This window comes from Phasianus colchicus, chromosome 2 (genome assembly GCF_987193195.1).
Source record: "Phasianus colchicus chromosome 2, bPhaCol1.hap1.1, whole genome shotgun sequence".
Taxonomy (NCBI): Eukaryota; Metazoa; Chordata; class Aves; order Galliformes; family Phasianidae; genus Phasianus; species Phasianus colchicus.
This window is the reverse complement of record NC_143437.1, coordinates 50,106,548-50,131,606: the sequence shown is the minus strand read 5'-3', so window position 1 is coordinate 50,131,606 and position 25,059 is coordinate 50,106,548. Positions and strand designations below refer to the sequence as shown.

The 25,059-nt window shown below is 37.1% G+C and overlaps 1 protein-coding gene across 7 annotated transcripts in view; it reads right to left on the bottom strand.

Moving 5' to 3' along the window:
- SCAF8 (SR-related CTD associated factor 8) overlaps positions 1-25,059 on the bottom strand; it is a 145,204-nt gene that overhangs the window by 74,012 nt on the left and 46,133 nt on the right. For 5 of the 7 annotated variants that reach the window (XM_090135633.1, XM_031611765.2, XM_090135636.1 and 2 more), the window contains 2 exons: positions 24,756-24,980; positions 22,411-24,124 (listed from right to left, as the gene is read on the bottom strand). In XM_090135633.1, the coding sequence (XP_089991759.1) occupies positions 22,425-24,124; positions 24,756-24,980 (1,925 nt within the window). In that variant the 3' untranslated portion in view covers positions 22,411-22,424. Of the gene's footprint in view, positions 1-15,888; positions 21,044-21,754; positions 24,125-24,755; positions 24,981-25,059 lie in introns of those variants that run through there. The other 2 variants (XM_090135634.1, XM_090135632.1) reach the window with 2 other exon arrangements.

Genomic DNA, 25,059 nt, shown 5'->3' with positions numbered 1-25,059 from the left:
AGTCACCTGTAACTTCACAAACTAAAGAAAAGTATCTTTGTCTTCCTGAAAGAAAAAACCCAAACCTGTCATTATTCCTTTATCATACAGGAAAAACCAACACAACATTCAGCAATTTGCCCAATATCACACTGAAAGCCTACAGTAAGCTACAAAAGATCCAGTCTACAGTGTCTGTCTCTCAGTTCATTCAGACCTCATTACACTATAAAACAATCTTCCTTCAAAATCTTTCTAAGACAATTAGCAATACGTATAAAACACAAAGGTGATGACAAAAGTTTAATTCCGTTGACATTCATGAAATTTTGTTGTTGATGTGTTTAAATAAGAGATCGAGTCCCCTTCCTAAAATAGGAGGTGCTTCTTATCTGAAATGGGAAGAGAATAGCACAGAAACAGAAGCAAGTTAGTCAAAATGCTCAGGTGACTAGAAACAGTAAGAAGGAAAAAAACGGAAATACAATGAGGAAGGAAAGGTTTCTGGAATATAACACTAATTTCCATTGATCTCTGCAAAATTGGAAGGAATAAGAAATTTGCAGGAATTTAGCAGGCACAAATGTTTAACTGTTGCCATAGGATTCGGTATTCTGTGACCTTATGGCTTCACCTTAGAAATATCTGAGAAAGGAGGCCTGAAAGATGAAGTAGCACAATGTTTGTTCTAAATACAGACTCTCAGGATTACATATCAAGCATTTCAAATTAAAGCCTTGGCACACAAAGAATGGGCTTAAGTGTCTTGAAAAAAAAATAAAAATAAAAATCAGGTGATGATTGCTTGGGGATTCCTATAATAAAATGAAATTTGTATGACTGAGACACTACTTTGTGGAAAGATAAAGGAAAATCCAACATAAACTGTGCAAGTACTAATTTATAAGCACACACAATGACTTTTCTGTGATAATCTAATTTGGGGTAGGCTGATTTCAAAACATCTACCAGGAACCACTAAATATTTCAGTTCAAAAATCCATTTACTTCTCAGGTGCAGATCCTTCAGTATTTACTGGGGAACAAATTGTGTCTTTGAAAACCTGTGCTTCCATACTCTGCTCTGTACCATACTCAGGATGAACAGATATGTCACGGGAAGGGAACAGACTTGCATAACCTCAGACTGAAATCTATCCCTTTGTTGTTAGTACTGAAGGTCAGATTGCTATGTTTTGTAACTGATTACTGTTCATGGGTATACAATTATAAGCTAAATAAATCTGATGATGTAGCATTTGTTTCCTGTGCTGGAGCAAAGATTTTTCAAGTGCAAAGAATAAAATGGCATCTTCATATCCTGCAGCACAAAAATAATTATGGCAGAGGAGTCCTTTTTAATGTGATGACACACTGATTTTTGGAGGCAAAGTATGGCTTTATTTTGTAAAGCAGCTTCCTTATAAATCATGTCTTAGTTTGTTGTCTTTTGTTTAAATTATAAATTCAATAATACTGTTTCAAAGGTCATGTAAAACAAAAGCAGATATGGAGACAAATTAGAATGAAAACCTACTTATATCTACCAAATGATGTCAGATACTAGGAATACCATAAATAAAACTTTCAGGAATCTGGTGCCAAGGTATTTTACTCAGGCAACACCCAGATTTATGAACTCACATCTATAGGCATTAAAACACGTTTTAACACACATTAACAACACTAAAAATGCATCTCAGTTAAATATCATGAAACCTGGGAAATGTACTTTATGAAAAGCAAATTAGAAGTCAAAGAACATATCATATCTGTCAATGCTAATGAAAAATCTGCCTTCTGATTCTATCAAAAATATCCTGAATTAAGTGCTTCTGAAAGTAGATAGGAGGAAGAAGAATCTCAAGGAATGATGTGAGAAAGATCACACAATATTTTAGGGGATGAAGCTCCTTCATGTGAAACATTTTGAAATTTGCCAAAGCTAATGCTATTAAAGAAGAGCTGACTGGTGGGAGATTAGTTTCTGTATAACATTTTCCTAACTTTCTTTTAACATGAAACTTTGAAAATCAACCAAGTTTCACAAAACACTTTATTTGGATAGTACTGCACATCTGATCATAGAAAAAGATGGTTTCATTAGAAAGCCAACAATGAAAAACTCTCATGAGCTCATCTAACTAAAGCCATAATGTCAGAAAAAAGACAGCTGGCAGACAGAAACATGAACTGAGCAAAACGACCAACATAATGCATTTTAACATTATTAGACTTTGAAACTTGCCAGTCATTTTGTCAGTCATACTAATACCAAGTAAGCAATTGAGCCTGCATGAGTATTGTTTTTAAACTAATCTTCAATTTTTTAAGAGTATTTTTCACATTCTTCTGTTTCTCCATTCTTATTTATCCCTTTTCACATAGACAGTGCTGCAACTATGCACTCATCTCTGCTTAAACTTCAGCACACAAAATTCCAGTTACTCTAAGCTAATGTATCATCTCATGTACTTTCTCAGATGAAAGACTAAATTCTAAAATTTAGTATTAATCCTAAAAGATAGTTAAAACAAACAATGATCAGTGGGATGAGAAGTTCAATCTACTTTTCAGTGTATTAATGAAAAATCAAAAGCACTTCTGTAACAGCACTACTAAATGTCTCAGTGACTAGTCTTGCATTATATCACAATTCCAATGCGCACATTCTAATGGATTTTTTTTTTTTTTTTTCATCTTTTTGTCAGCTTTGTCCTTTAGTCTTCTCAAACGTGGCTTGGTCCTGAAAACTGCCAAGGATTAAAGAGAAGGTAGAAGGGAGTTAAATTCAGTAGTATATTTAAATAATTTTTAGTACTTGCTTTCAGATGGTCACAGTTGTGAGCTTAAGGTCACAAAACAACTGTGGAATCAATAGCTACCAAGATGAAATCCATCACATCTGCCAATAGCTTATGCATAAGATGAAATGAAAGACCATAATACCTCCTCTAGAATGATAGTATCATTTAAAGTGGCAGGAACTCAGCATGAATTTTCTTAAATTCATCAACACGTCCCTTGAAAAGGAACAGTCTAATCATTTTCATCTTTAATAAGGGATACTCTAGAAAAACCACAGATATTTCATTCTAAGTTCTACAACAAGGTTATTTTCTTATCTACCTGTTTATATGCTTGAACAGTATATTGTTTTCCTACTGTTAAGTCACATTTGTCTTTGTAGTCTCTTAAAAAGCATACAGCCTTGCCCTGATCTTCATACAACAGCTCAGATGCAGCTCCCTGATCTCTTCATTTAACATCAGATGGGAATTTGGGAAACAAGTGAGGCAGACATCTTACCAGTCCAACTACTAGCAGCTACATCCCCTTGTGATCTTATGCCAAATTCCCAAGACTCAAAAGACTTTACTCCATCACATGCCTGCTGTGCTCCTTTACGCAAGCCATTTGTTTCCCAGAACAGTCTGGCTTTTTCAACTGTCAGTGCTCTAAATCATAATAGCAGCTGCTTTCTTCCAGTATGCACAAGAACAATTTCTAACAATCAAACCTAGCTCTCCATATTGGCCTCTAAGTTACTGTTAATGCTTCTAGTTGTGTCTTTATTACTTATTTAATATACACTTAATAAATGTTTTTTAGGGACACAGAACACATCTAGACTAATGATAGGGAACCATATCATCCAAGAAAACCCAAATCAGCTACGGGGAAGCAGAGCAAATCTTTTTATGTGATTCCCTGCTGAGGCATTGGGCAGATCCAACATACTCAGCCTCCTGGACTTGCTCTTTCTTTTTTGTTATTAAAACTAGGTTGTATGCTGCTCCCAGTGCTAGATCCACATACATAGTTTGATGATGCCTAGAGCTTGCCTAGTGCAAAGCAACCCCATACTCTCAGAACTTTCTCTGCCTGGGCTAGTACAATGCTCTTTTTGGCACCCCCATGCTGACCTGCACTCATTTTTTCAAGGCTTGTGAAGGTGCCTGGAGAAATGTTTCTCAGCAGAATCTGTTTGAGATCTCATGTTTCAAAGAAACACATTTGGAAAACATCACCTGGCTAAAGACACTTCAACTTGTGGCTAAGCAGCATAAGGTGGATGATTCATAACACAGTGACATGAAATATGAGGAAGTATTTTCTGGGTACTTAGACTAGCCCTAAGAAAGCTGACCTTTGGGAATTGATACTATTCAGCAGTAAATCAACCTCTAAAAAACACCAGTGACAGCTTGCACTTTGGTCTTATAGGAATGAGAACCTCCCACACTTAAATTTACTAGGCAAATATATAAGAGAATGGATGGCTTCTTCACCCCGCTCTCCCCACTACGCTACTCTGGCAGCTTACACTTTCTGAGGACAGGCCATGCAGCAAACACAGGCAATGGGTGCACCTACAGCACAGGCAGGAGGAGCAGGAGTGGGCACAGCATGGCACAGAAGCTAGGCTGTGTGCCTATCCTTGTGCTGTGGCCTGACACAGGGCCAACACAGCTCAGGTGTGCCAGTGCAGAACAAGAAAAAGTAACACTGCTCTTAGAAGTTGAAGATTTTTAAGCCAAAGGAATTTGGTATTCTGATAGTTCATTTAATCTTGTTTTTCATTTGTATTTTCATGGTGTTTTTTTTTTTTTTCTGTTTGTTTGTTTTCCCTACAGCTGGGATAAGTCTTACTAAAATAACAACCTACATACACTGATTTGGAATTAAACTACTATAATTTCTACTGGAAGGACACTGTACATCTCCTTAAAACATGTTTAGCAATGATATAGTCAACTACAAATTCAGAACTTCACTTCTATTTGAGAGAATTAAAAGTACTATGTATCTTATTTCCAGGTGAAAATTTTTAATTAACTTCAGTTCTCACCCTTTGAATCTAAGAGCAGTCATTATCTGTAAAGAATGCTCAAACAATTAACAAAATTGCCATTTGCACTGAATTTTCCTACATACTGAATTTTGTCTTTTGCTTTACATAAAGCAACACTGTTTTCTTTGGCATAGCCATATGCATTCATTCATCAGTCATATAAAGACATTATAAACAGCAATAACAACAAAGCACATATAATAAACTAACAAAAACCCAACCAATCAACAAAAAAGCCAGAAAGAATTACTGCCCCTCCATCTCCTTATTTCACCAAGTACTGTGCAGTCCAGCATTTATATGTTCCTACAACAACTGTTGCTGTTGTGCATCTCTACCCACTCCACTTGTTCTTCCTCCAACTACCAACCATAGGACATTGAAATTCTGCTATTTTTCTGTACCAACAGAAGCAGTGTAGTTAACTTGAAAATATGAAAGCTGGGAAAAAAGATGCTGCTACAAGAAGAGTGAAGACAACAAATTCCTGCAGGATAGGGCCACAGGAGATATTACAGCACTGGCACTCCTCACTAGCATGGCAGCAAGATAGAAAGGGAGCACAAGAAGCAAAGACATACATACAAAAATACAGAGCTGTGCCTGAGACAGCTTCTATCCTTTGATTTACACACACAAAGACCTAACCTGAAGATGCCTATGCTGGACCTACCACACTATCTTAACTTAATGAATCCGTATTTGACAATTTCTCATAACTATGTAACAACTGAAAGCGCATTTAAACTAAAATCCTAAAGAGATGTAAAACCAGATACTCCTTTACTTCTTTTAATTCAAAGCAAAACCATATTTTAATCCTTCAGTAGCTAGAGAGAATAGTACACCTTAAGCAGAGCAAGAAGATATTCACTGCAACATGGAGGAAAAACAAAAAGAACAGGAATTTCAGAGGACTGTCAAGGATCTCATTAAAGAGATGAATTAGACACTCACAATGAAGGCTATGGCACGAAAACCACAGGTTTTCTGGAATCTGCTTCCACATTTCAACATTCTAAACATAAACCTGCAGTTACTTTTGAAGCACTGAGTGTAAAGCATTGTAAAAAGAGTGAAGTAAAACATTTAACTAACACCACCGGACTGAGGAACCAATGTACATACAATAGATGGAAAAGTAATTCTTAGCTAACCCAAACTATACTTGTAATAGTTTTATTATGAACAAAATATTTTATAAAGCAAAGTAGGCTTCAAATCACTTGTTCCTTTAAAGGCAAATTATCATTTCTCAGGCAAGCTCAAGAAATTTCAAATCTTAAGTCTAGTTACTAAAATCAACGTACTCTAGATCTAGATTAAGTTTTTCCTACTTCTCCAAGATCAAAAACCTGTGGCATAAGAGGAAGAGCACAGGATGATCTCCATAAACACACAAAAAAAGGTTTTTTGGACAACTATAGTTTGGGGTTCCTGTTTTCTCTTAAAAGCTTCAAAACAAACAAATAAAAAAAGACTCAGTAAGTATTGTAACATCACTGAAAATACAGCAATAACAGTGTAGTAACGGGCCCCAGGCTCCAGCAAGCAAGGATATGCTCAAATGCAGCAGCCATAGCCACAGAAACAAAGGAAAATATCTGCTTACCCTTAGGAGCCCTCAAGTACACAGAGATCAACAAGAAATCCCTACCTCCACTGCAAGCCCTTAAATGAGGGCTGGGAAGGGGTGGATCCTGGCTCCACCCCTTCGGGTCAATCAGGTGCATTGCTTGCTCCTGAGCTCCCCTGGATTGGTTCTGCCTTCCCACCAGGTGCTCAATCACTACTTCAAGCCCTGAATTAGCATTTCCATTACAGGTATGACAGAAGATTTTCTTATAAGAAATCTATCTATCTATCTATTTCTATATAATATTATATATATTATATATATTAATATATAATTTATATATTAATATATTATATATTAATATATATTAATATATTATATAATATTATATATTATATATATATATATATATATATATATATATATATAATTTTGAGATCCAAAGTAAGAAACTTTATTAATTTATACTGCATCTAGAATGGAGCTTGCTTTGTTAGAAGTAAAAAGAAAACAAGTTGTGTTTGATGCTATGAATTTGATTCCAACAAGATGCTAGAAAAATAAGACACTTTGGAAAAAAAGAATGACCAACAGGCAAAATTACAAAGCAGAAATACATTAACATGAAATAGAGCTAAATAGTGTTTTTCAGTGAATTATAGTAGGCTAATTCATATGCAAATGTTTCTAGCAGTCAAGCATTAGAAATGCTGATACCTAGACACAGACGTAAACTTAAATCCAGAAAAAAAGAGGATAAAAATACTCTTCTGTGGTATGGAAACACTCTCAAAGCAGTATTATGTAACTATAGTAGGTTAATGATAAATGTATCTTAAAATTTACAACAAAGTAAACCAGGTACTATTTTCTTTCTGCCTTTACTTGAGATATTACAGAAATTAAGTTAGGACTGTTCAAGTGCCACAGCTATATCTTCCTACATGTTAAACTTATGAATATTCCTTTTATGTTTTAGAAAATAGTACCTGTGATGTATATCATATTAATTCACTGAAACTATATATAAAATGTGCTCATGCATCCAATACGCTCAGTATTGAATGTTACTATGGAATATGAATTAAATATATATAATTTCCATATGCTGTTTGGCATATTCACTATCATAATATATGACCTGTTAAACAGGATGCATAAAGGCAAGGGCTTCATGAAGAAATCTTCGAGCTGATGGGTGTAATAAAGTAAATACTATCAACTTGGAGCAAATGTGTAGGTGATTAAAGCTGAAGGTCTATCTTTTCTTATTCATTAGACTTGGTCCTATAAATGACCAATTATTATGCAATTTTTTTGAAGGAATCATAGTATTTCTCACAGGACTGATGGTAGGGGATTGGTTTATAGGTGAGGATGTAAGATAGCAGCTACTTTCCTGCTTCTGACATGCTGCATTTGGTGGGATATGCTGATCAAAAGATGCACTGCACTCCATCAGCTACCTGGGAAGGGCAAGGTGCCATAAGGCCTGCAGAGAAGCAGAAGGTGGATGAAAAGAAAGAGAAGTCACTGTCAGAAAAACAGGATGTGAAAAGGGGTTCCTGTTGGCACACTGCCTTTGCACACCATTGGCAATACAACACAAACTGTCTAATAACAAGGAATCTGCTGAAACTCTCACCTGCCAGAATTGTGTTATCCAGAAACATCAAAAACGCATGAACACATTTACAGCGGTCCTGTTCTGAAAACAAGTTTTATCAGTACTTCACTGCAGGTGTTCAAGGCCACATAGGACAGGGCCCTGGGCAACCTGATCCCAGCCCTTCCCCTGGCAGAGAATTGGGGATCTGTGGGCTTTGAGGTCCCTTGCAACTCAAACCATTCTGTGATTCTATAAATCACTGGGGCAAAGCAGTCCTGTATAGTATCCAGGGAATGATCATATATGTTCTATTACTATATTCTATATGAGCCCATGAATGTTACTCCAAAAAGAAAACTGATCTCACTGAGAGCAATTATACATTCTATATAAATACAGGGAATAATATTTAAAAGTTGGTAGGATCAACATCATCACTGTGACAAATCTACAAAGCACCTAAAATCCAAGCACCCAGTAAAAGAGCAGACAATTTTAGGCAGAAGCTCTTTTTTCAGCTCTTTCCAGAAGCATATGCATCTAGTCTCCTTTCAGACATGATGCATCATACTACAAAAAAAAGACAATTTCACATAATAAAACAGCACACAGCAGTTAAACAGAGGGTTCTTACACTCAGAGAAAAAACACATTCTAAAGACAGTGTAAAGCAACTCTATCAACTGAGCTCTCCTGATCACATTTCTCCAATTTATAAAATAATAGGTGTTTGAAGATCACAAAGAGAAGAGCAGAAAGTAGCCCAGAGAAAACTCTGCTTGCCTCTCATCAGGACATGTAGAAGGAAACAAACTTTTGAAAGTTTTCTAAGTCCAAATTACTTTGTAATATGACAGGTAGGATCTGGGAGCTGGTAGGCACTGCTTACTGGTCAGAGTAGAGAGAAAGAGGTGTCAGGTCCCAGCAAAGCTCTGCCAGGTTAGTTACAGTCAGTTAAAAAAGCAGAGAAATAGCTCAACAGCCACTTTCACAGACCTTTCTCCTAAAATATCACAGTGACAAACAACATCTTTTAAAGTAGGTTCAGATCCATGAAATTATGAATGTGTAATGCATCCTCATTTTAGCAAGTTTGCAAAGAACAAAATAGGCATTGGCACCGTTCTGAATCTGATAGATAGTGCCAGGAAAATTCCCCTAGGTGGACTGAAAACCATGCACTGAAGCACAGCTGTGAACTATTTTGAAAATCATGTTCAAGTGATACCTGAATAGGGCCTAGGAGGGCAGTTGTCTGGTTCCTATGGTTCCTATGTAGCAGTAACACAAGGGACCATGAAGAAAGAGCTACAGCTGAATACATTCTGTGCACCCTCTGCTGGTTTCAGAGCAGCAAGCAGCCAAATGTCAGGATATCAATTTAATAAAGCTGAAGCAAAATTCAGGGAAAAAAAAAAAAAAAAAAAAAGAAAGAAAGTCAACTGCAAGCAACGGTAAGAAGAGATACCAAATTCATTTTCAAAAATTCAAAAATAAATGATAAATGTTTGCAAAAATCTTTTTATTTTGAAAGTGCAAAAAGAAAATTAATATTGAGTGGACACTACTCACTTGCTCAAGGATGTTTCATACCAAATTTGCAAATTTTCTATTGCTATGCTTTTACTGTAACTTCTTAACACTTGTTTAAATCTACTTGCATTTTTTTTCTATAATAGTTCAAACTAAGTGCTTGCTTGGATTTCAGTATTCTGTCCTACCTCAAAAGAACAAGTAGATTAGATGAATCTTACAAACTTTAGCAAGGAAACCGAAGTCAGTGGCTATATTGTATTTAAAAGCAAACCAGCCACTGGCAGCTATTTCAGCTGTTTCTCATTATGGCTTCCACTGAACTAAGACAGACCTCCTACTCACAAAGTAAAGAAAATAGGAGTCAGCATTTAGTGTTTCTTTTCAAAATCATTCTTTCTCTTTAGCATAGCTTTTACAAACATCGCAGTTTGTAAAAACTATGTAAAATTGTAAAGCTATTGTAAAATTATCGCTTCTCTCCAGTTTCCAATACTCCTCTTGGCTGTTCACAGGGTTACACGCGAATTGCCATCGTTTGCAAAGCTGCCTTAACCCAAACCTTTACATATTTGAGATGAACAAAAACTAAAGCAAATCAAAACACCGTAGTGTAATAGTGCTAACAGTCAACAGTAGCCTTATGTGAGCAAGCTTGGCATCAACTCTACATCACAACTGTGAGAACACATAAAAGCCAGCAACTGCACTTTATATCCCTCAGAAATCCTTTCATTTCACAGTTCTTCAAAACTACAGTAAATCTTTCGGTCTTTTAAATACACATTTAATCAATTCTAGAACACTAAAGAACAGAACATCAAATCTCACGCTCGATGCATTGCTAACAAATCTGCACGTATTTAGAAAGAGTTACAGAATATGTACTCTTTTGCATCTTTCCAAAAGCAGCTTCCACAGTGGTCCATTTTAATTCCACAAAACTACGATCTCTTGAAAGAAAAATCTCATGATATTTTGTAGTGTAACATTTTGTTATTATCTATGGATTTGATTATGAAAGCCTTCATAATTTTAGAGTGCAGAATAAAATATGCATATGTTAACTGCAGGAAACATGATGGAGCTTCAGAGTCCTCCATCCTGAAAGAAAAGCTTTCCCTATTTTTATGCAATTCTGCTGATGCTTGAATTTTATTATTATTATTTTTTTTTTTTTTCGTCCTACTCCATTATATTGTGATACACTTAAATGGAAATAAATGCAGAAAGCTTCATAAGCTTCATTTCTAGTAGAAGAAATTAACTACAAAACAATTAAGGTATTTTTTCAAAGGCACATTCAAATGATGTACATTTAAAGGATAAAAGGTAAAAGAACAAAAAGAAAATAAAGCAAATTTCAGATACTGCATTCAATGCAGCCAGAACATTTTTTGTTTTAGAAGTGCAGTGATCAAAGAAAGATTTGACAACCACCTGAAAACAATAAATTAAATAACACTGGCATAGAGATCCTCACCCTACCAATTACTTCTGGGTGCGGATATGCAACTCCCCTCATTGCTATAGTATTAAATTGGCTCTGTTTCAGACAGAAGAGAATTAAGCAGTGAAAGATCAATAGTAGTTGTTTTTTGATTTGCTTATTTCAAGTTTGTCTTTTTGTTTTTAAAGAGACAGAAAATGGTGCATGCGGCAGGGACAGCACGTCTCACCTATGTCACAGGTGTGACCTAGTAATTCCAAGTATCTGTGTACCTTGCTACTATTAGCATGGTTTGTTGTTTGCTTAGTGTTTCAGAAGTGATTGCAATGAATGACTCAGAGCTGGCTACACTTTATGAAAGGAATAATAACCAGCTGCTGGACTGAGCGCCCCCATAAAGCTAAAAGTCAGTAAGGGTCATTCGACTGCCTTTTCAGTCTTCCTATATCCAAGGGCTTGCTGCAAAGAGAGGTTCAAAACCTGGATAAGGTAGCCTGACAACAGAGGCTTGCTCTTTTCACATGTTTGTTTCATTGCACATTGCACATACCCTGAAAAGCTGATCTTCACAAAACCTGTAAAACTTTTGGGGACATACTGCATCTTTCCTCATTAAGGAGAATGCAGTTCGAGGTGCCTGGACTGGACCACTGTTTTATGTAGGTGGGAGAAGCATAAAAGAATAGTAAGAGTATACAGAAATTGTTTCTTCAAAACTCTGAAGAATATATTTACTTTCAGACTGAAGACACTGAAAATCATGCTATAATAATTAGCTTCAAAATGCTCATTGCAGAGAGCTTTTGCTGAAGAAAACTGGGCTTGTTTAGATGGGAGAAGTTCTGGGGAGACCTCATTGTGGCCTTCCAGTAATTAAAGGGAACTCAGGAGGAGGAGGGGGACAGACATTGTACGTGGTCTGATGGTGACAGAACAATGAGGAATGACTTCAAACTAAAAGAAGGGAGATTTAGGTTAGATGTTAGGAATAAATTATTTTCTCAGAGCATGGTGAGACACTGAAACAAGTTGCCCAGAGAAGCCGTGGAAGCCCGATTCCTTGGAGATGCTCAGGGCCAGGTTGGATGAGGCCCTGAGCAGCCTGAGCTGGTGAGTGGAAGTCCTGCCCAAGGCAGGGGGTTGGGACTGGGTTCACTTTAAGATCCCTTCCAACCTAAGACATTCTATATAACTTCTCTATTCTATATATATATTCTATATATATTATATAGGAAAAGAAACAAGAGTGGAAATATAAATGGGTATTTTGTCACTCCAATAGAGATTGTGTACCTAAGGATAACACGTGAAGTTTCGTATTTCAAGCTTTTCAGAAATTGAGAAGAATGGAATTAGGATTCAAAATGTTTCTAAAGGAGCCCTAAGAACACCTTGGTAAGGAACAGTGATGATGGCAGGATGCCAGTAGTTCCCAAGCATGAAGACTATACGAAGTGGGAAGGCAAAGATAAGCAGACAGTATATTTGAGGCAACCACCTACTAGTACTGCAGAAGTTCGGAACACTGAAATGTTGCAGAATTTGATTCCTGGCCCTTCTCTGGAAAATGGGACCTAGAAACAGAAATCTACAGAATAAATATACGAAGGCTGCTCCAAAAGTAATGCATCCTATTTTATGATGTTGACCCACGAGGCAGATGTCTATGGTATGGCAGCAGATGTCGAACTTTCCCACCAATATTTCACTACATTTTGTTGATGTGTGACAGATGGCAACAGAGGAGCAAAATGGTGTTTGCCACAGTAGTGTGGATGAAGGAAAGGGGGGTCACTGAATTCCTCAATAAGGAAGAGACTGCACCCACTGACATTCATCGATGCTTACTGAATACTGATAGAGACCAAACAGTGGATGTGAGCACAGTGAGTTGGTGGGTGGTGTGTTTCAGCAGTGGCAACAGTGGTTCACCTCCACTGGTGCAGATTGGTATGAGCGCGGCACGCAGCATGTTGTGGAGGCTCTTATTCATCACTGGCAAAAATGCATAGCTACTGGTGGTGACTGTATTGAAAAACTGTTTCATAGCTGAGAATTTGCTCCATCATACAGCGTTGTGCTTCTTGTATCTGCTGTAATTTCTATGGAAATAAACAGGAGACATTACTTTCAGAGCAACCTAGGTGTGTGTATGTGTGTATACATATCAGTAGTTCAACAATAACAAATTCTAACATATTGTCTATCTTCTGGTATGTACCTCAAGTCAGTGCTAAACAATCATTCTAAGATGAGATATGTAATTACGAAGTTATACTGTAAGATATGTAATAGGTCCCAGTTTTGAAATGTGTTAATGAGACAAAAGAACAACAGTGAAATGGCTTGGGAAGCACATCTGAAATACAAAATTTTCAAACAGAGGGCTTTCAAAAATGAAGCCAATCAGTTGGTAAAGCAGATTGTGAATTAAAATCTTTCCCTAGCAGCATTTCCCTGTGTCTTACTATTTTACAGATACAATGGTGGAAGTGTTTAGACAATTGCTTTCACATATTTGTTCCTTTTGGATTGATGTTTGCTTTTCTGTCACAAGATCAGGGACATTCAGAACAAATTAATTCTCAAAGTTGGGAGAAGTGAAATACAGATAATTTTTTGGTTAAATTTCTTCGTTACGAAAAAGAGACTAAATATTCTAGTAGCAAGGCAAGGGAAGAAGAAGGGAAATGCAAGATCTTGGCATTCACTATGATGTGCAGCTGTTGCATGGGACAGTTCCTGAAGTCACTTTGTGACCTCAACTTTTCAAATTGCATTTAACAGAGTAAACTGTTATGTGTTGTGAGAAATGTCATCTTTCTTACATTCTTGAACATGCTGGAACCAGACTATCATGTTTCTCTCTCTCTATTTTATCATGCCATTCATTCCTATTTCTGTTCTAGTCAAACAGAAATGCAAGAACTTGTTGGAAAAGAAAATTCATTGAGAAGAACTGGGCAGTGCATTCTCAAATGAAATAAGAAAAATTTATTAACCTAATGCATTTATTTTTTTTTTTTAATTCTTTGATGATAAAGCTATTTAAATATAAATCCCAACCTTTCAAAAAAGCAGTAAGCAGATGCAGAAAAGAAAACCAGTGCATACATATTGGATTCTAAACAAAGAACAGTGACCATGTAGTATGGGGCTTCTCTACATGCAGCACTGAAAAGACCTCCTTAGAAAGTCAGGTCATTTGGAAAGAGAAAGAAGGTAAGAGGAGCGTGTTTAACTAGCTTTCTTTCTTCCATTTCATGAATTATCTAGCTGAGGATTATACAAGTACAATACCTGCAGTTTTTTTCAAACATTTCATACATCTACTCTCATAGATTGTACATTTCGTACCATTCTACTCTCAGAGTCTTGGAACAGCCTTTAACAGAGCCGCTTGCTCATAAATACTTCCATAGGGAAACATGAATTAAATCATAAAAAACAAACATATTCTACTTCTTAGAGGGCTTCAGGCTTTAAAGAGCAGAAATCAAAAAATGAAACTAGAACCAGATAATCTTCTATCACCTGCTTTTCTAATGGCTGCTGCAGAGAAAACACACTGGACAAAGAGTCTGAAATTCTGGATTCAGTGAAGCCAATGGCAACATCTCACAGGTAAAAAACTGGTCTTAGAATGGCTTGGGTTAGAAGCGGCCCCAAGGATCATCAAGATCCAGCTCCCTTGCCGCAGGCAGGGCCACCAATCACTCACAACTTGTCACTTGCTGTGTCTGTATTGGTCATATACCTGAACACCAGAAGTAACTGAAAATGGAACAAATTTGAGCATCCTCTAATTAGCATTCAGACTGGAGTAACAAAAGCAAGGCAATGTAACTCTTGGATTTTACACTAACATCTCAGTTCAACACATTTCTTCCAGACAAGTTGGTTCACTCTTTACCTGGAGCCTTCTGGGTTCTGCAGCACCTACTACTTAAAAGAGCCAAAAGCAACGTATTCATGTTTCTATCAAGTAATTTTTCCACAACATTGTAAACTTACAAATATTTATGCATCTATCTGACCCTTCCTAGTTTTCCTTTTTTGTCTTTTTTTGGCATATGAACGTTTGGGAAAATGCTCAGGACTAGTAATATCTTTGGATGCTTGCTTCTTAATCAGTGAATATTTAATCAGAATGTACGTATTAATTTTCATTAAATCTACAAAAGGAAGGTTTATTCACATTTTGTAACATAAGTTTTATCTGATTTCAATCTCGGCTAGCAAGCCATTCCTTCTTGGACATTATCTAACTATTGCTTATATATAGGTCCAATTCATAGTGTCTGCTAGAATTTTCAACAGGTTGAAATACTACTTGAGAAGACTTTATCCATAAAGAACAAAATAGTTCCTCATCTAAAGGAATCAGTGTGATTTAGTTTCATAGGAAGAGAATTAAAACTAGCATTAGGGAGTTAACTTTAAAAGAAAAATGACAAACAACAGAATATGATTACTAAACTGACTGCACTGTTTCCATGCAAGTGCGTTTTAAACTTCTTAAAAAGAGAAATACAGTCATCTTCAACTGCACATCAATTAAGCAACCACTTGGGTTTTAAAAGTGCACACATCAGTCTTTTCCTTCCTCTAATCCATGGTAGCTGAACATCTATAAGATAGTAACAGTAGAATGTTCAATGAAACTTCCCTTTTTCATGAAGACTGTGCAAGATAGAACGGAATACAATAATTTTGGCAAATACAGTTTTACAGTTTATCAACTTCAGAGAAACAAAGAACAAAAAATTACCAACTCAACTATTAAGTAACTCATACCATCCTACTGCTTTCAAGAATCACTTTTCAGACCTTACACTTCTTTCCTAGAAGTTACTACTCTTAAAGAGGTGCTACAGATTTTGTTTTTAGTAGCTCTATTTAATCTTTCTTGATTATGAGATATAAAAAAACTTCAAAATGTTGAGTACTCAAAGTGCTTGTACAAACTCTGTGGGATGAATACCACCACGAAGATGATTCTTCAAGCAAACAAACCTCCAATCTTTTTGCAATTGTTGTCCACTTAAATAGCTTCAAATTAAAACAACAACAAAGTTTGAAATTTTGCAGCAAAATGAGAGATATTCTACTTCCATATTTTTTCAGTCTCTCTCAGCTACACAAGAAATAGATGGCTTCTCAGTACATCTTAACACGTGAAAGCTGAGCACTTGAAGGGAAAATGCACCTAATGTGCAATTCAGCTGTTAATAGAGAAAGATCCTTTTCTCACCTTAATTAACAGTAAAATTGTCCTAGTTACTCTCAGTGTCTCCTGACACTTTAAGTTTTAAACTTCTTACTCTTAAGATCCCATTAAAATAGAAAAGCCATTTTTTGGTTGTTATTATTTTAAAACTATATTACTGGAACCAAAAATAATGAAATTTGGGATCCATTTTTACCAGTTTCAAATTAAATGATCCAAAGGTTTGACTTAGTGGAAAATCTATCAACAAAATGAGCACTTTAAAGTGTCATCGGATCTGCTAATCATTGATGCACAGGAACTTACTGGAGAAATCAAGACTGGAGGTACCCTGGGCTGCAGTGATTATGTCCTAGTAGAATTTATGTTCTTGAAGAATTTAGTCTGGCCTAAAATACAGTAAGGATCTCAGGGAGGCAAACTTTCAGCTGCTAGTGGTGGATAGGACCCCTGGGAGAGTACCTCAGGAGATAAAGGAGCTGGCAGATATCGAGAGAGATCTTTCTAAGAGCATAAGATCTTTTAATTGCAACATGCAAAAGATGAGGCAATGAAGGCAGGAGACCAGTGTGGCTGAGTCAGGACCTCAACCAAGCTAAAGTAAAACAAAACAAAAAGTAAATACATAGGCAGGATCATACAGCCTAAGAAGATTATAAGGATACGTTTTGGCTGGCTGGCTGGAATTAGGTAAGCCAAAGGACAGCTAGAGCTGAACTTAGCTAAGGATGTGAAGAACAAAAGTTTCTACATACATAAAATAGCAAAGGATGATAAAACAAATTGCATCCCCTTCTAATAAGTGAGAGAGACAACCTGGATACAACTGAAGTACCCAACACATTTTTTTGTCTCAGTCTTAATCGCCAATTGCTTTTACTACACATCCCACTTCCCCAAGTCACCGAATCTCAAGGTGGGGACCAAGTGAATTAAGTGCAACCCACCAAAGGAGAAAACCAGGTTCAAGATCATCTGAGGAACATGGATGTGCACAAGTCCACAAGATCCAACAAGATGCATTCCAAGTCTCTGAAGGAACTGGCAAATGAAGTTGCTAAGCCATTATCCATCACCTTTCATAAGTTACAACAGTCAGAGGAAGTCCCCAGTAGGTTGAAAAGGGGAAACATAACACCCATTTTTAAGAAGTGTAACTATACACCAGTCAGCCTCAATGCTCAGTAAGATTATGAAGTAGATCTTCCTGGAAACCATATTAGGGCATACAGAAGACAGGAAGGTGGTTAGAGATGGCCAGTATGGCTTCAGAAAGGGCAAATCACGCATGCCTAATTTGGTGGCCTTCTGCAACAGTGACAGCACTGACGGATAAAGTGAAGAGCAACTGATGTCTTGACTTGTGCAAAGATTTTGATACGTTTCCATGTAACATTCTCATCTCCAAATTAGACGGACATGGATTTAATGGATGGACTATTCCATGGATAAATTGGCTGAATGGTCACATTCAAAGAGTTCTAGTCAACAACTCAACGTCCATACGGAGACCAATGATAAGTAGCGTCCCATGAGGACTGACACTGTTTAATATCTCCATTGGTGACATGGACAGTGGGATAGAATGCACCCTCTGCAAGTTTGTGGGTGATGACAATCTGAGTGATGTTGGTAATAAGTTAGAGAGAAGGGATGCAATCTACAGGGACCTGGACATGAGAAATGGGCCCACATGAACTTCATGAAATTCAACAGGGACGAGTACAAGCTGCTGCACCTGGGCTGGTGCAATTTCAAACCAGTACAGAGTGGATGAACATGACAACAGTCCTGAAGAAAGTTATGAGAGGGCACTAGTGGATGAAAATCTTCACGTGAACCAGTAATTTGTGTTTGCAGCCCAGAAAGCCAATTTTATCCTGGGCTACGTTAAAAGTGGAGAAACCAGATCAAGTGACCTGACTGTCCGACCCTCTCTACTCCACTGTTGTCAGACACCACCTGCAGGTACTGTCTTCAGCTTCAGAAATGCCAACACAAGAGAGACATAGATCTGTTGGAGCAAGTCCAGAGGAGGAACACAAAGATGTTCAGAGTGCTGAGACACCTCTTCTATGAGGAAAAGCTGTGAGAGTCCGGGCTGTTCAGTCTAGAAAAAAAAGAAGGCTCTAGGGTAGTAATATATACCTTATTGCAGTCTTCCAATACTCAAAGAGGGCTTTCAAGAAAGATGATAAGGGATGCTTTATCAAGGAGTGTAGTGATAAGACAAAGGTAATGGCTTTAAATTAAAAGAAGACAGATTTAGATTTGATGTAAGGAAGATATTCTACACTATGAGACTGGTAGATACTGGAACAGGTTGCAGATACCCCATCCCTGGAAGCGTGTAAGTTCAGGCTGCATGAGGCTTTACATAGTAAAATCTGATCTAGTGAAAGGAATCCCTGCCCACTGGAAGGGAGTTGGACTAGATGATCTTCCAGGTCCCTTCCAGACCAAAGCATTCTGTGTTTCTATGAAGACTGGCATAATGTATGCCTGGACATGCTCAAAACTGCTGATATTGTTTTGAGAGATCTCTGCAATAAACTGGTTTATTTTATAAATACCTTCTATAGACAATTTATTTGACAGTATTCCATTACTGCTTAAGTAATGTCTATTCATTCCACACTGTAGACTTGATTACAGTAGTCCTGTATTGCCTTATTCAGGGCATCTTCATTAAAAACGCAATTTAAATCATTGACATGACTTGAAGAGTGGTATATTACTTTAGTAAACCGTAGGAATCTTACAACCTATTCCCTTGAGTTTGCAGTAACAATGTGGAGCACCGTGTATAAAAACAAAAGTGTACCAATATTTCACAGAATATATCGTCAGCAAAGAGACTGTGTCATTATAGAAATAAAGGCTATGTTTCATCTTTATAATATTAATGGATGTAGCATTCTGCTCAAGTACCGTACAGTGAAGTCAGAATCACAGGCTGTTTGAAAGGGTAAACATACATCAAACAACTTACTAATGCGTGAGGTTTTCAAGTAAATGTGCATGCTCAAACTTATTATTTGTGTTGTTTGCAGAGCTATTTGGAGTTATTCATATATACCACTTTTGTAGATAAAAAGACGAAGTATGGATCAGCTGCTTTAAGTTGCTAGAATGAGCAGCTTTTGTCACGGTAGAAGGCTTTAAACTTGCATAAATGAGAATCATTCCCTAGAAGCCTGGCCCCTACTTTCTCTATGTCCCTCTCTTACTCTTTCCTTTGTGTTAGGAAAAAGTGCAACACTACTGCCAACTACATCGAAGCGTTGGATGCTAGGACAGCTCCTTTCAAGGCAAATGTTGCTTTACGATGGCTTAATCTAAAATGAGACAGTCTTCACTCAAACTTTTTCACTGGCAAGTTAAAGAGACCATACTACATTTGCTAGTATTACTGAATATTGTTCTTCTGGTAATATTCATCTGCACTCCAAATCAATAAAATAAGAAATGAAACAGTTCTAGCTGTAAACAAAATGCAACTGAAAACTGTACAATAAAATTTTATTCTAGAAAAAAAGGCTGTTAGAAATTGATGGTGTAACACATATGTACAGTAGCCAATTTATTAAAGTTTAAAAGATATTAACAAAGATGAAAAGTCATTAAATAATACATTGTTTTATACCATTACTAGTTGAATTATTTAAACTCTCTACCTAGCAATTTACCTATACCATCATACTATGAATAATTTAGCATACTGTAGGTCTCAGTTTAGAAAAACAGATTAACTTTTAGTTTTAAAAAAGCATTTAACAAAACATCTGTAAACAAAAGCTACTGCCAATATGTGTTTGATTCTGAGTATTTACATGGTCTGTGGCTGAAGTATTTTCAGTCTACAATATAAAAACAAAAAAAGAAAATCCCTTAAATACACGAAGTGCCCTCACACCTGTTTTGCATGTTTGGACTTCCAGAACTGTATCTGCCTGACTTGAATACTACAACTAGGTTGCGCAGCATTATAAAGCAACTTCTTTGAGCCATAGAGACTGCACATGAAGGTACTTTTACTTTAAACATTGTTCACCTCAAATTGCAAGACATGTTCTGGTAATAAACATATCAGCAAGGTCAAAACAATAATTATTTAATTCACACCTCACTACACCCTAATGACTACTAATTGCATAGTAGATAAAGAATCACTCATGCCCACTCTTTTCCAAGGATTACCTTCATTAAGCTGGCTCTTTACTGTCCAGAATAAAAATCCCTATAATTGAAAAACTGAACCATGTCACAGCATGAAAAAGTAACCCATGTACCAGAGGAAGATGGCAAGAAACACATGTATAACTTGATTCTGCTTCCAAAATCTTGCTTGTACTTTACACTCACGTGACACTCTCATACTTTCATCCCTTTGGGAGAAGGGGAAGGAGAATTAAAACTTGCATATTTACACTTTAACAGTAAAGATCAAAATTCTAATCTGAGCTAAAAACATTTCTTCTAGAAAAGAGGCATTCGGATAACAGAATCCACCTCTCTGATACTACATGCAAGAGAATAACAACTTCTTCAAAGCTAAGTGAAATGCCTTCAGACAGAATTTTAACAAAAGTTATGTTGAAAGAAGTTGGTGGAATGCGCGTCAGTGAAACAAATTGAAAATCTTACAATATTAAATGTTCCACCACCAATTTGAAGGACATAAGCAGCAAAGTATGTGAAATAAGAGAGAACAGCGCTACTCATTTACCTAAGCAGCCAATTCCTCTCAGCAATTTAACAAGATTTTCTGCTTCAGTATTAAGCCACCAAAACACAAAGCCCCCTGATTTCTGTTAAAACAAACAAACAAACAAAAACAAACAAAAAAAAAAGAGGATTTTTTCAGACCAACAACAGCTTTTTACTCTTCATGCAACATTTTGGGACTTTGAGTCAATAAAAACAACCACAAAGTACTTAAACACTACCACTGTCTATCCAGAATACCCAATATGTTACAAAACAAGACAATGCAAATACTTAAATTTTGGCTTCACATGTATCCTAATTTTAAAAAAGAAAGCTAAAATATTACTGTATATTCTTACAGTGTATCATATTTCACCTTCTGTAAGTAGTAAGAACTTTATACAACTATTAGCATAAGAAGGTAAATGTAAGTTTGACAGTATCAGTGATAAGCACTTTGTAATCTTACTATCTAAAGAAGGTGAACATTTTTCTAACCTATTTTTTTCAATTTTATTGAATTGTCTGCAATATTCTGTGAGTGTGTGCACATACACGCACGCACAGAGAAAGTATCTACAAAGAGTTTACACAAATATTTACATACATATGTTATACACAAACTAGCATGACTGCATGATTTTCCATGCAAAAACCATACACATCTTTCTTGCACATGATAGCTGTTGCATTGGTCTTACAAAAGTAGTATAAACCTTTTGCAACAACTAGCTAAGCACATATCATAGCTGGTTCCAAGTTTTTATAGCTTGCAGGTTTCTTTTTAAAAAAAAATACAATACCTAGAACACTGTTATCAAACAAATATGCTTTATTGGCATCTAAAAACAAAATGCACCCAACATTAAAATGTACTTTTGCATTGTTTTTTAAACCCACTGCAGTACGAGGAACAAACCACAAAACACTTACTTTAGAGAAAACAGAGACTATAGTGTAGATTTTACAAAATCACTTTTAATCTCTGTGTTATGCTCCTTAAGTAACATGGGCCATTTCATTTTCTGCCAAATTGTAGGAACATAAAATATCACAGCTTTGTCTATACTTTAAAATTCTGCAGCAGCCTAAAAACACGGACAAGATACACCAGCACCTGTTTTCAAGTATAACAATTTCAATAGCCAACCTAGGGGTAGTATCTAAAAAATTCCATTGTCTTCCATAGGAAGTCTTTGTTTGACAAGCTGTTATTTTATCTTTGTGAAATTAAAAGCAAGTGGGGGCAAGTTTATGTTTTACCAGAGAAATTAAAAAAAAATGTTTACCTACCATGTTCAAATTAAGAACAGTGTTCTATACAAGTCAGTTGTACAGTTATTTAAGTGAATGATGAACATGAACATCAGATTAACTTAATTCTGGCAGACAAAAGTGAACTACTAAGGTCCAGTCAGCCATTTATCTATTACAGAGAGATGACAACTTTACAAAAGGTATCTTTTACCTACTGAGTGATGATTATGTCCCCTCAGTTTCTGTGCTTTCTACCACTGGTTCACTTTCTATATCAGCTTCTGTGTCACTCTTCTCTTTGTTTATCTCGACGGAAGATGTCAGTTTTTCATAAAGTTCTGGATCGTCCTGCACTTGTGCAGTTGGTGGTTGACTTTCTGTCTCTGTATTTTCACCGTTTACCTGGGGCAAATTATCCGCTTTGCGTTGGGAAGTGGCCCCATCAAAGTATTCAAAAACCCGTGGGTGTGGAGGGGGGATCCAGTTGTTTGACATTCTGTCTCTTCCAAACCTGTTCCCATTAATTTCTCTGCAGAAGTTAAAATCTCTGTCATCCCTGTCCCTCTGTCTTTCCCAGGGTCTTCTGCGGTCATCAAAATCTCTGTGAGCATCTTGTTCAAATCCTCTATTCCAGCTGGGACCACTTCTACTATCAAACCTATAGTTTACATGCCGAAATCTCTCTCTGTCCTCATGGAAGCCTTTAGAGCCACCATAAATAGGAAAGGCATGGTGCTCTCTTTCATCATAATCTCCTCTTTGTCCCCAGTGCTTATCCGAATTGAAAGCAAAATGCTCTCTTCGACCAAGATTATCTATACCTGGTCTTCCAAAATTTTCTCTCATGTCCACATGAGGTCTTGTAAAATGTTCTCTTCCATCTACTGGAGGTCTTCCTATGCCCTCTCTTGGATCAACTGGTGGTCGTCCAACAGAATCTCTGACATCCACTTGGGATGGTCTGTTGAGATTATCTCGGTTTTCCACTGGAGGAAAGCGATAATCTCTGTCTCCCTCCTGCTGAATATTATCGCCTCCAAGTGGTAGCCTTTTTTCTGGATTAGAAATGCTATCAATATTTTGTCTTCCTGGCGTTGCAAAAGATCTTTCTGTTTGATTAAAAATATCTCCTGGAGGAAAAGGACCTCGAGGCGGAGGGTGAAGAGATGGATCAAGGATTGCTGGAGGAGGAATACTACGCTGTGGTGGTATTCCTGGCTGCATTAATGGAAACCTTGGTCCAGGTGAATGGGGCATTAGGCCTGGACGGATATCTATGAGAGGCATTCCTGGCATCCTTTGATTACTAATATTTAAATGAGGCATATTTTGAACGCCAGCTGGGTGCTGTATTGCCAGAAGTCCAGAGTTACTTGAAATATTTGGTGGTGGCACTCCCATAAGTCCAGAACTACTTGAAACATTCGGTGGTGGCATTAGGAGAAGACCAGAGTTGTTTGAGACACTCGGTGGCTGTACTCCTGCCAGAACTCCTGAGCTACTCGAAACACTGGGAGGCTGCATTCCTGGTAGAAGGCCAGGGCTGCTTGAGATATTGGGTGGATGCACTCCAGCTAGAAGCCCTGAGCTACTTGAGACATTTGGTGGTTGCACTCCAGCCATAAGTCCAGAGCTGCTCGAGACGCTGGTTGGCTGAACTCCTCCTGCAAGAGAAGAGCTACTGGAGACAGTGGGTAGTTGCACTCCTCCTGCAAGACCAGAACTGCTTGGAACAGTTGGTGGTTGCACTCCTCCTCCAAGTCCAGAGCTGCTTGAGACACTGGGTGGCTGTACTCCTCCTGCAAGTCCAGAGCTGCTTGAGACACTGGGTGGCTGGCCTTCTCCAGTAAGCCCAGAACTGCTTGAGACACTGGGTGGTTGCACTCCTCCAACAAGTCCAGAACTACTCGAGACATCACTTTGCACTAAAATGAAGCAACAGGAATAACAGTTACCAGAAAATGCCAATGCAACATAGTATTCAAAACAAAATACAACTTAATCCATTATTCATGTAATACATTCGGAGTGATGATACTGCTGATGAGGTCTGTCTCAGTTTCTATAGTGGACAGAGATCATTTTAATCATGCTGAGGATAGACATTAAGCTATGGAAATTAACACCTGTATATAGTAAAGAATGTACAGCAGCTTAAAATTGACAAACTCCACAACCATCAACCAATTTATGCAAGTGAAATATTAAAATACTTGACACGGGTCTTTAAATTTTATACTACTTCATTCTACTCTGCTTCTTTGCATTACCGTTCATGTAGAACAAATGCACTTTTAAAATGTTTTCAAAAGGTTCAGCTCTATTTCTCAAATCTACAAAGAAAAGATCCCCAACAAAGAGCTGTTAGGAATAAATGATCAGATTATGATAAAAATGATCTCCATCACTCTTTCATTTTAAACTGAAAATTATATCTAGGATACAACTTCCAACTCTATTTATTAGTGTATTGGACAAGGATCACCAAAAAAAACCTTTTCAGCTTTATGATGTTTCTTGTATGTGAAAGTATTAGACAATAAAAACATTTCTTACCAGCTCTACCGTTTTCACTGGAAGAAATCTGAAGGTCTGCAAGATGAGATCCCTTTTCATCAGATTCTTGTTTGTTGATTGGCAGAGGATTAAAGATGCTTCCAGAAGATAACGTTGGAGTAGCTAGATTGCTACTAACTGTGCCAACAACTGGTAGAACCAGGCCAGTAAAAGGTACGTCCTTCATCGTCTCTTGAGCAATTGGTAATGGAGGCTGTACTAAAGCTGTAGAGAAATAACACAAGTGCATCACAGTAACCGTATTTGCATCCTCCATGTTTAGTTTGGTAGATGTCAAGATAAT